Genomic DNA, 12,151 nt, shown 5'->3' with positions numbered 1-12,151 from the left:
GGGGGTGTGCTGTCTAATGTGATACTGTGAGTTTTGGCAGAGCCTCACTCTGGCTCCTCTGCTGTCATTTGGACAGAGTGCAGTGAGAGCCGCTGCCTGCTCCAGAGCAGGGAGAGGCCAAAAGAATCACGTCCCGCTGTGTCTGATGTTTAGAAAAGAAACAAAAGACGAAACACGTTATTTATTCATCAGTTCTCTCCGAGACTGGCTCAACTTTTAGGTCCTCAACAGGGGGTCTGTGACCCCTAGCAGATCCACAGAGGTGGAAAAAGCGGGGCGATCATGGTCAGACATCTTGAATTAAACATAACTTCATGAATAAATAAAGTGAATTAAATACATCACAATATTTTTGATTGGTCCCTGCAACAACTCTTTACTATTTTCCTGAAAAATTTAAAAACAAATTTACATCTAACAAGACAGTAATTTTTTTTAAAACAAAGTCCAAACATTGAGAAAGTTAGCTGTTTATATATATATATAATCCAAACATTAAAAAAGTTGAAGACAGCACAGATCTTTTTAAGTATTTACCGTTTAAATATAGACCAGTAGGTGGCAGAAAAGGAACTCAAAGGGATACAATATGCCAAAAAAGACGGTGAAAAGAAAAGCCCTATGCCAAGAAATCCTCTTCAGTTAAAATCTCAAATGTTGCAGAAACATCCAAAATAATATCTAAAAAGTCGTTATACATCACTGAAGATTTAGATCGATGTCTCTCAGAGTTATTTTTCATGTTTATTTCTTTGTGTCCAGTATCTGATCCCCATTCTCAAAAACTAACTGTATTACTTATCCACTTTAAGTTAAAGTTTTTACCAAGATTTACAATAAAGAACAAAAGTTAAAGCAAAAAAACCCAAAGTTTTAGCACCTCCTTCAGGGTAGGAGGAGAAACTACACACTCCTTTATAAATGTGTTCATACTTCTTCCTTTTATTGTTCAATGCTAACATCCACAGGCATGAAGTGAGCTCATTGCCGCTGACACTCACATGACTTACGGACACATTCAGCTCAATTCAAACATAAATTCTCTCTTTTTTTCTTCTCAAGAATGAAACATTAAAAGACACAAAAACTGTAGTGACTTCAAACTCAACACGTCACTAATTCACGTTACTGTGTTGACGTAGTGTCTCCACACATTCTAAATCATTTTTAAAAAACTCTGTTTAAACTGCACTAATTCATCGGAGTCGTGTTGTGTCTGTAGTTTGAACCACAGACACGCAGTGAAACTCGGGTGATGAATGCGCTCCGAGTGCACGCGCACAAAGTGATAACGGTTACAGTTGTGGAGAGCGTTTTCTTGGCCAAGTGTTTTCGTGCTGCGGTGAAAAAGCGACATAAATCAAATTCTCCAGAGTTGCACGTGAAGTAACCCGTCCCGGACTAAACGTTAAAACCTCACACACACCGGCTAAAGCAGAAAGTGTTGTTGTTTTGTTTTTCTTACCTAGTAATATGAGGATGGAGAGGTGGTGGCGCTGTCCTCCTTTATAATCCATGACTGTCTCTCTGACCGCTGCTCCACGGACTGTTGGTTTTATCTCCTCATGGATGCGTGGAAGTGACGGTCACTGACCGCAGACTGGTGATGCACAGGGTGAGGGAGACGTAGACACGCAGAAAGAGGGGGGAGAGAGGGGGGGGCAGTTAGAGTGAGAGAGAGAGAGACGGAGAGAGAGAGAGAGCTCCAGTGGATAGCGGACTTGTTTTCTCCAAGTTGCGCACTGTTACTCATTCCAGTGATGCTGATGCAGCTCCCGGTGACGACAGCCGTCCCTCCTCCTCCTCCTCCTCCTCCTCCTCTTCATTCTCCTCCTCTGCCCCCGCACTTCATCTGTGTTAACCACCGGTCCAAGGGCTTCTTGTGATCCCCCCCCTCCCTGTGCCCGCCGCTGCCGCCGCTGCCTGTGGCACCACCTCAGAAAGTACAAGCAGGGCCGGACCGAGCTGTTTTGGTTTCAAGTTTGAAATTTTGATGGCATCCAGTTTTACTCAATTAGTGTTACTCAAGTTTTAAACATAACCACAGGTGGAGCTTTTAAACTGGCAGCCATTTTGAAGTTGGATGCAGACTGTTGCGTTGACCGTGAACTCCTGGGAAACATGATGTGAGATGAAGGAAGTTCATGCAACCCACCTGAGGGACACGACGCAGTCTTTGGGAAAGAATGGTTTGAACTGTGAAATATAAGTGCTCAAAACGACACCAGTGAACTGGTTAACAGTGAGTTAACCACGAGGGTTAAAAGAAGCATCTCGTCGGTTGAAATGAATGTTTGGTTAGTGTTTTCTTTTTGGATAAGAAGTCGTGCGCTGCCTCAGGTGATGAAATCTGAGAGCGAGAGATTAAAGTGTAGTGTTTCATAAGTCATGTGTGAAATTTGACCTACGGGAACATCCAGTCCTAAACCAACACGTGCTTCAACTCAGTGTTCCCTTTTTTTCCAGTTCATTTCTAGCATTAGCAAACACAAAGTTTAGGCTGCACTTCCCCATGCCCGCCACACAAAGGCGTTAGAAGCAGGTCTACAGACGGACATACCTGAATGTTTGTCAACGCCGCTTCAGCCGTCAAGACTCTTGGCGTCCCTTAATGTTCGAGAGTGAACCTGTCAATAGATGACAAATTATAAAAGCACTTAACATAGCACGAAGAAAACGGGGAAGAAAAGACAGCCTCAGGACAGAGGAACGTTAGGGAACAAAGGTATGTTAATTTTTAAATGTTTAAAACGTCCGCCCGCCTTATTTTTGACATCAGTTCTTTCATCTCTAATCCCCTTATCCTGCTATGGGTCCCGAAGGGAAACTGGAGCCTTAACCTGTTTACAGAGGGGCCAAAAAACAGCAAACTATAATGGCAACAGGTCACAAGTTTGTCTGTGTTGGGTTTGTTTTTGTTTTAAAAAAAACTGGCTACAACTGTGACCACAGTACGTCTGTTTTGTGTTTGTTTTTGTTTAAAAATACTGGCTACAACTGTGACCACAGTACGTTGTCTCGTCTTTGTGTTAAAAAATATATATAACACATTATGACTATACTAATAATTCAAATCCCCAAGAGTGGTATTTAAACATTACTGTTGGTTTCAAACAGTAATCTACAGCTACGGTTCAATACTGCAGTACATACAGTAATACTGGCGTAGACGAGTACTATTCCCGTCTCTGTGATGATTTCGACCATGTTGTTATTCAGCTGATGTGTGTTTTGATGCATGTGAGCACAGGGCCTTAATATAGACAGATCTAAAATACAGAACCGAGAAGTCCGGCTGTAATTTCTAATAAGTCCAATCACGTAGAAAGGCTAGTTTCCAAAATGCTGATCTTTTTTTTTTAAAATTCATCTTGGCACCAGCTTGAATTTATTAGATGTCTCTGCAGGGAATTACTCTATATTCTGTTCTTTTTTTTTAATATAAATTGGAAACAAAAAAAAAAACGTGTCATTAAATAAACATCAGCTCAGTGCCTGGTCTGATTTCCTGTCTTCTCCAGTTCCATTAGAATTAACTATGAAAAGCCTCACCAGTGTCTTAAACCTGTTGTAACTGAATCCTGTGTAAACACTAATAAGGAAGTGGGTTGAAGCCCAGGGCTGTGATAGGTGGCCAACATAAATAGACAAGCTCTCCCGTCCTGTAACTCATCGTCCACTGTTACATCTGTGTAAACATTTCACTTAACCCCCCGTTCACTGGGGTCACATTTACCCCAAGTGTCCTCTGTGGGGCAGTCCAAGTGGACACACCTTAAATCAGCTGCAGCCTGAAGAACACACTGACACCAAACTTTTTTCTTGCAGTTTTTCTCCCCTTATCTGTCATGATGGTAGTTTGTCTGCATTCGTGTCACTCTGCGCCGCGTCTTCTGATGACACGCTAAAACGGGAAAAATAAATAAATAAATAAACCTGTTGAATCCTGGGAGAATTTGATTAAAGAATGCAGCCGTGTGAATGACAAATATTTTTGGGTGATTTTCGGGGGCTTATCAATCGACAGATATAACAGAAGTTAAAGCTGGAACTCAGAGGGAAAGATTTTCCTCAATCATGGGAACGGGGGGGCGGGGGCAGGAGCAGAGAGATGGAGCCTTGGTGTGAACCAAGGATAAATGACATGTAAAAGTCATGCGTAAAGGCTAAAATGCTAATATGCTTTTATCATTTTCTACGCCATCTATTAAGGAAACTTGGGTATTGCAGGGAAAAGGCACAAGTATAATGATAATATAAATAAATTATATAATTTGGAAAAGTTTGACGGGCCGGATTAAAAAGCTGAATGGGCCGCATCTGGCCCCCGGGCCTTAGTTTGTTCATGCTTGGACTAACCTACAGTATGTTGAACTTCTGTGCACATGAAACTTTTCTCCACTCCGGCCTTCAAAGATCCTGTTTGAATATATGCTACTATCACCAAGATCTGCACTGACTAATACCCTGGTTAATTAATATTTTATTGACCTGCAGGTGTCAACTTTCCTTTATGATGAAAATGACCAAAAACCTGGAATTCACACCCACACATCATTCTACCAAAATAATTTCTTTGTTAAAATGTTCAATTTTCAATGTTACACCAGTTTGTTGATGTAATTAACCTCAGGTGTGACACACGGCTCCTGGCGAACAGATGTAAGACACCGATATGTGGACAAAAACATAATCGCGTTTTTTCCTCCAAAACAAATTGTTCTACTTTAGATCATTAACAGTGGCACAACGTAGCGTTACTGTCTCTGTCAGAGAAATTGGAGCTGCACTTTGAGTGTCAGTTGAGTCAGTTATACAAGAGCCTTGAAAGCAGAGAAATACAATCTAACTTTACACTTCACCGTGCACTGCCTTCCATGTTTGCCATTAGTCAGTTCATACTGACGTCTGTTTTTGGTTCTTTGCTGCATCTGTAGGTTTTCTGTGTTGTGTTTAAGTCCAAATGAGGCCGTGACGCCATTAAGGTTTCTAGATGCTATCTTTATTTTTTTACGACGAACCGGACTTTTGTCAAATCTAATCATGTAATTATATTGAAAGAGCCCTAAAGTTACAGTGTTTCCTCTAAAGTGAAGCTTTGTTTCAGTTGAACGTTCCATGAGATTTATTTCTTCTTTCATCAAAGCAGGTTTGTTTGTTGGCAGCAAAACAGTGGATGAAGGACATGACAGATGTGTATCAATTAGAGGAATGTAAGAAAGATAAAAGACTCAAAAAAAATTAACTTTAACAGAATTAAATTAAGAGTTAAGTATTGACATACATGGAACGACCAATTTTAAGTTTAATTTTAGATGAGCAGAAAATGTAATAACTCCTTTCACGTAGATGTGAATATATCACCATTATCCCTGGTATATGTATAATTGAGTATCATCAGCATACAAGTGGAGAACTGACTACTTTCCTATGAAGGTTCTTCACAGACCTTAAGAGAAACTTGTGGGTAAACGTAGGTCAAACAGGTCACATTTTGGTATCTGACGATACCAATATTAATCCGACGCCTTCTTTTTTTCCCCTTCAGCATGCCATAGGCTGGCGTTGCTTAGGCAATAGTGTCCATGTCTATGCATGTCACGCAAAGTGAAGTTGAGCATTTGGTTTTTACCGATGTTCAATCCTGAAATTTGACCAATATTGAACCAATACCAATTCAATCACTGAACCAACATTCTGTGTGGTTTTTTGTTTATTAATACGTGGAGAAAGTGCTACACAGTTTTAATGATACTTTTAAGAAGAAAACAGAAGACAATCGTTTCAACGGAATAAAACGGCGTAAAAGCTCTGCTCACTTTCTGTTTAGTCAGTCGTGATAATTACGCAGAAAGTAAAATTCTAATTGTACAGCATTATTTTTATTTATTTTACCCTTATTTTTTTGATACGTCCTTTTATGATGGCGTTGTCAGTTTGAAGACATTTTTTTATAACACGTGTTGTTTTGAAGGACATAAGATATTTGGCTTAAGTTGGTCAAGAACAGGTATCGTGAGAACAAAGTGACCACGCACACAAATCTGTGCTGTCTTTTCAACTTTTGCCAATTATTAACAGGGTTGTCATGGCTGCCATTTCAGTCTTTTATCCCATCATCGACAAACTGACTGAACTCTCCGTCCCCACTGACCTTTTTAGGAGAACTGACTGAATCAGAGGATAATTAAATAAATTCAGCTCAACATCAGGCCACCGTTGTCTCCTCACTTATGCTACGGTCCAGGCTGTAGTTATGAACCGTGCGTAAAAACTGGACAGGTCGTCCACAGTTCTCAGTGTGTTCCTGGGGGGAAAAAAAGTAGTACCGTACTCTGCTGAATTTTTGTGAACAACTCAGATTTGTGTATGTAAACAGGGACTGGATCTCTGGTTCTGGTTCTGGATCAGAGGTTCTCACTCAGTTTACAATATTAGATGTTCAGCGTATCTTCTCAGAAACTTATAGAAAATCTGTAGGTTATTGATGAATGAACATTGGCTGTGGAGGATGGCTGGGTTGCCCAATCGTAGCCTTGGATTACAAATACAAACTGAAGCAACTTTTAGAGATGGTCATGGACTTTCCAGTTGTCCACTATGCACGAGTTTTAATAACACCCCCCACCGTCCCCCCCGCACCTCCTATCCGCATTAGCACATGTTTGTCCATTTCCTGTTATTACGAAAAAATGCATTATAGTGAAAGGACTATTATCTATGGTTGTAGCGTACTGTTTGGCTGTCGACAAAGTCGATAAAGGAAACACTGCCTTTATTTGCCATGATCATATATATATATATATAAATTGAAGGAAATGCCATTAAAATCTTTTAATGAGTTAGCTGTGCTCTGCAGTAAACATCTTATTTACCACTAGACTCGGCAGGAAGTAACTTCCCTCTGAGGTTTAATCTAATACATGTGAAAAACAAAGCTGTCTGGGACTATTCATTTGGACGTCTGTCCTGGTAGTACGTCTGCGTGTCCACAGAAGTTTGATATGACGTCTCTGATCCATTGGTATCCCGCATACATTTGTAAATATGTGTAGCTCAAACCAAACCGCAGTGGGGAAGATTAATTTCTCATAAACAGAAGGTTGTTTCAATCCAAATAAAAAAACAATGTTCTGGTAATGATCAATAAATTGGTGAACCTTTTGAATAGTTTGATTTTTAACAGCCAGCTGAACAGAAAGTGAGCAGAGCTTTTACACCAATATTGAACTGAAAACACTGTCTCCTGTTTCTGTAGTAAACGTCTGTCCACTGAGGCGTTAAACTGAGAACAGACACTGGCGTATTCAGCGTCAAGACATTTCGGTAAATTTCTCACAACAATTCTTACGGCAACCGTTTCACTCTGTGGTGTACGGTGGTGTATCGCTGCCACACTAACAAAAAAAAAGAAAATTGGCTCAGTATCACACAGTTACGTGATAACTTTCACATTATTTTGTGATAACGTTCACGCAATTACGTGATAACTTTCACGATATTTCGTGATACCTTTCTCGTTATTTCGTGATAACTTTCTAACTCACAAACTAATGTTAAAGTTATCACACATTTAAGTGAAATGTTCACGTTATTTCGTGACACATTTCGGGCATTTCGACTATTGGAATGAGGACTCGGTATCGATGTGTTGTAGGTATTGATGGATGCCTAATTTAAACCATACAGTTTGGTGTATGTATGTATTTATTGTTGTATTACAGTACAATAACTACTACTACCAGCTTCTTACTAATGGAGCTGGACATTTGTGTTTGTAGCACCCTCTACAGGGGAGGAGGAGGGCAGGAAATTAATGACGCAATATCTATTCAATTAAAATAACAATAAATTTATAAAATGAAAGAAAACATGAAGTATGATGAACATTTAATGTTGTGTGATTGACTTCAAAACAGAAGACTAAATCCACATTTGGACTCTTTACCCAGGCCTGTATAAACATTACTGATGTGTTTCAATGATTCAAATCTTAATTAATGTCAAAACCTGGTGTTGGTTGTTTTGTAGAATGATTAGAGAAAAACTCCTACCAGTAAGACATTTCCTGATGTTTGCAGGAGACATTTACTGTTGAAAAAAAGCTTTAAAAAGGAAAACAACACAGAAGAACTGATTCCAACCTCCAGGACAACGATGATCATGATGGACCAACAGCAGTGGAGAAGTTTTTTGGCAGAAGCTGAAGCTTCTGTTGACAGAGTATCAGTCAGCCAACTATGCTGTGAGTGAGCTAATAGCTAGGAGCTAACACCTCATTTATAAGAAAAGAAAAACACAAAAAGCTGCTTTAGTTCCAGTGCCAGAGGTTTTTAAAGCAGTAAAAAGTGTATGAATGATTGGAGCGAGCGTAACAGAGCATTTGTCCTACTCTGTGAGAAATATTTTAAGGTCAGAAAGACGTCGTAATAATCCAGCGGGGGTTAGAAATTCCCTATGACATTTGTCAAGACGTACAGTGTAAACAACTGTTGTGTCAGACGGACAGCAAACACAAGGTTGGGAGCATGGAATTGTCCAAAATGTTTTGGGATCCTGAAGCATTCAAAGTCCCTTTCACTGGAACTAAGGGGCCAAGCCCAGCTCCTGAAAAAAAGAAAATTCCATGCTCCCAACCTTGTAGGAACAGTTTGGAGGAGGCCCCTTCCTCTTCCAACATGACTGTGCACCAGTGCACAAAACAAGGTCCATAAAGACGTGGATGACAGAGTCTGGTGTGGATGAACTTGACTGGCCTGCACAGAGTCCTGACCTGAACCTGATAAAACACCTTTGGGATGAATTAGAGCGGAGACGGAGAGCCAGGCCTTCTCCACCAACATCAGTGTGTGACCTCACCAATGCGCTTTTGGAAGAAAATTCAAGTCAAAAATTCCTATAAACACTCTCCTCAACCTTGTGGACAGTCTTCCCAGAAGAGTTGAAGCTGTAATAGTGTTACGACATCATATTGAACTCTGGGTTAGGAATGGGATGGCACTTCAGTTCATAGTATGAGTCAAGGCAGGTGAGCCAATATAACTCGGTGCTGTCCAAGAGCAAGAGAGACCAAGATAGAGAGAGCGAGTATTTCTATAGCCAGTATTTGTTTATCTAAAACTAACATTGAAAATATAAGTGAAAAATATAATTTAAACAAGTTGATGACAAAATAAAACAAATCCAAGTTGGATATAGTTAGGTATACTTGGAAAACTGAACCAATGTCACTGCCTTTTTATATATATATATATACAGTACATGTAGTATACAAATATACATAAACACACATATATATTTATGTGTTTATGTATATTTGTATACTGTACACATACAGTATACAAATATACATATATACACATATATACAGTATGTATATAAGTATATTATATGGGTATGATATTTTATATGTATATTATATATTATATATGTAGGTATATAAATACATATATATATACAGTATATATGAATATAGGTTTTCTGCTAAGCGTCAACAGTCCAACAGTCTATTAGCTCCGGCTCTTGTCTCTCTGCAGCTCTCACCTTTGGTAACTCAGTGCTGTTTACTGCCAACCTTTGTTCTAATTGCCACAATTACAATCCGGTCGAATAGATCTTCTGAACTGTTCGGCTTCTGTGCAGTTTGCAAAAAACAGCTCCATTAAAGCATCAATGGGAAGCTTTGCCAGAACTCCGTGGTTCATTAGTGCTCTTCCAACTGAGTTGTAGCTCATCTGCGCCGGAAGAACACTCGGAATATTTCTTTCCCACCGATAAAAAAAATCAACAAACTAATCATGTATAATCATGGTTGTAGTGTATTTTTATCATCAACAGCTCCTTGCTCTAAAGCACTGCTCTAAAAACAACTCCAAATTATGTATTTTACTATAGCTTCTTTAGGGACACTGGGGGAAAAAAGAAACCCAAAACATCAATATCCCCAACATTCTGTCATAAATAAAGGAGTGCTGCAGCATAAGAAGAATGTTTCTACACCAGGGATTGTGGTGATTTATTAACGCCCCTAAAACTGTAGTCAACCCATATGTTTTAATGACACGTGAAAAACCACAGCAGCTAAAAGTATGTTCATAATTAGCCCACTGTTGTGGAGCTAGCACATACATCACGACGCAGGTCAGAGAACTTTAGAGTTCCTAGAAAACCTGGAGATACTGAAGTCCAACAGGAGCAGAGTAAAGGTTGGAGGGACAGCTTGACTTTTGCCCCCGGAGGAGGTTACGTAGAACTGCTTTGGCTGACTGTAGTTCAGGGCAGTAACAGAAGACGGAGCAAAACACAGCAATAACAACACGATGCAATAAAAATCACTACCAACTCACTGAAGCTGCGACACAAACAGTGTTTAAAACCTGATTGTTTGCGATTTTCCTCGTGTCTTACTGTGCGTGTATTTAAAACCTGATTGTTTGTGATTTATTTTCCTCGTGTCTTACTGTGCGTGTATTAAGGTAATACTTCTGGATATTTCTATTGTTTTACACACACGGAGTCAATGCCAGTTTTATAAAACCCGGTAAAATAAATATCAAATTTGACAGTTTCTGTTTTGTTCACTGTGTTTCACTGGTAATGTTTTTTTTTCTCCGTCTACTTTAATCCAGATTATTTCCGCCACATTGTCGCTTTCTTTGTGCAGTAACTAACAGAATAATGTTAAATCAAAACATTTGTCGAAAAGTGCTGACGCTCTAAAGGCAGGCAAAATAAAATACTGTATGTATGAATGTAGATTTGGACCATGTACATTGTTGTAGACAATGTATGTGTAAATATATGTGTGTATGTTACTGTATATTTTGCATTTGCATATGTTTGTGTATATATACACATCAATAATGAAAATAAATATTTTTTTGTAATTTAGGCATACATGTGGGGGGTAAAATATTTTTTTGGAAATAAAAAAAATACAAGCTGGCTTTAAATATAAAGAACCATCTCCGACAGAATCTACTGGGATATTAAATTACCATAATTTCCGGACTATAAGTCGCACTTTTTTACATCCTTCGGCTAGGTTTGTGACTTATATATATTTATTAAAATATATAATTTCACATGTTTGTTATTTTCACACAGACAACAGTTAGAGGGCACTCTAGGCTACTCCTGTAAGTCGCGCTTTTCTTCATCTTTTGGCTGGTGCGACTTATAGTCCGGAAAATACGGTATGTTTATTCATGATATGGAACAGCAGCTAATGATTTTCTACACACGCTACACGTGAACAAATCAAATTTGATCCCGTTAACATAAGAACATAATGTAGAGAACCAAGGTGTTCTGACTCTCGACACACATGGAACCATCAATCACCCAAATGCTCCAACCTTTAAACTGGTTCTGACAGGACAATTGTACGTTAAGGGTTTTTAAAGACCGGCTTTATTATAAGCTGTCGACACCGGTGCTGCAGAACCGATGCTGACGTCAGGTCCATCTTGGAAAAGTTATGTTTCAGTTCACACTTTAAATCCGTCCTCATGTTCTCAGTGTGGATCTGTCTTCAGTCCAAACCTACTTGGAAATGTGAGGGACGTCCACTAACGTCATGGACTCCTGATGTATTCCAAGTATTGTAAACTTTACACGTTTTTTGGGGGGGGATTTCTACGTTCGACTTGATTATTTCTCACAAACAACTCTTTTCTTTCCTTTTTCGTTTGAGAGATCACGAAAGAAACAGTTCGAATGATCGGACAAACGGAAAACATCTGCGGTTGGATCCACCTCCTTCAAAATTTAACACTGGAGACGTATTTTCCAGTTCAGATCACACTCATGCGTTTAATCACCCATGTGTCCGAGTGAAAGGATTTTACATTTAAATGTAGTGTTTTGACCCAGAATCAAACATTCCTGCATTTTGTGACTAAAAATCTGTTTTTAAAATATTTAGTTGTAGCAGCGGAAACAACATTATAAACATGTCGTACACTTTTAATCAGCGGTCCCAAACCCCCGGTCCGGCGCCCGGTGATGGTCCATAAGTTATTTGGTAACAGGCCGCAGTGGGACACAGTGAAAAAATGTTTCAAACCAACAGGTCATTCAGACTGATATTAACAGGATAAAGTCTAAAGATGTTTTATTTCTAAAATTTAAAGATTACAGCGCACACACA

General features: G+C 39.2%; 1 protein-coding gene and 1 long non-coding RNA gene across 2 annotated transcripts in view; both read right to left on the bottom strand.

Annotated features, from left to right (window-relative positions):
• ltk (leukocyte receptor tyrosine kinase) overlaps positions 1 to 1,815 on the bottom strand; it is a 46,324-nt gene extending 44,509 nt beyond the window's left edge. The window contains exon 1 of the mRNA XM_025060087.1: positions 1,466 to 1,815. Coding sequence (XP_024915855.1) covers positions 1,466 to 1,517 — 52 coding nt within the window. The 5' untranslated portion in view covers positions 1,518 to 1,815. The remainder of the gene's footprint in view (positions 1 to 1,465) is intronic.
• A 192-nt stretch (positions 1,816 to 2,007) lies between these two features.
• LOC112486757 (uncharacterized) lies at positions 2,008 to 3,905 on the bottom strand. Its single transcript, XR_003049223.1, has 3 exons — positions 3,775 to 3,905; positions 2,561 to 2,627; positions 2,008 to 2,350 (listed from the first exon to the last, which is right to left on the bottom strand). It is a non-coding gene; the product is annotated as an uncharacterized LOC112486757 (long non-coding RNA).
• Between the last annotated feature and the right edge of the window lie 8,246 nt (positions 3,906 to 12,151).

The sequence above is a fragment of the Cynoglossus semilaevis genome, chromosome 1, assembly GCF_000523025.1.
Source record: "Cynoglossus semilaevis isolate Cse_v1.0 chromosome 1, Cse_v1.0, whole genome shotgun sequence".
Lineage (NCBI taxonomy): Eukaryota > Metazoa > Chordata > Actinopteri > Pleuronectiformes > Cynoglossidae > Cynoglossus > Cynoglossus semilaevis.
The sequence above is the reverse complement of the archived record's forward strand: the minus strand, read 5'-3'. Positions and strand labels throughout refer to the sequence as shown.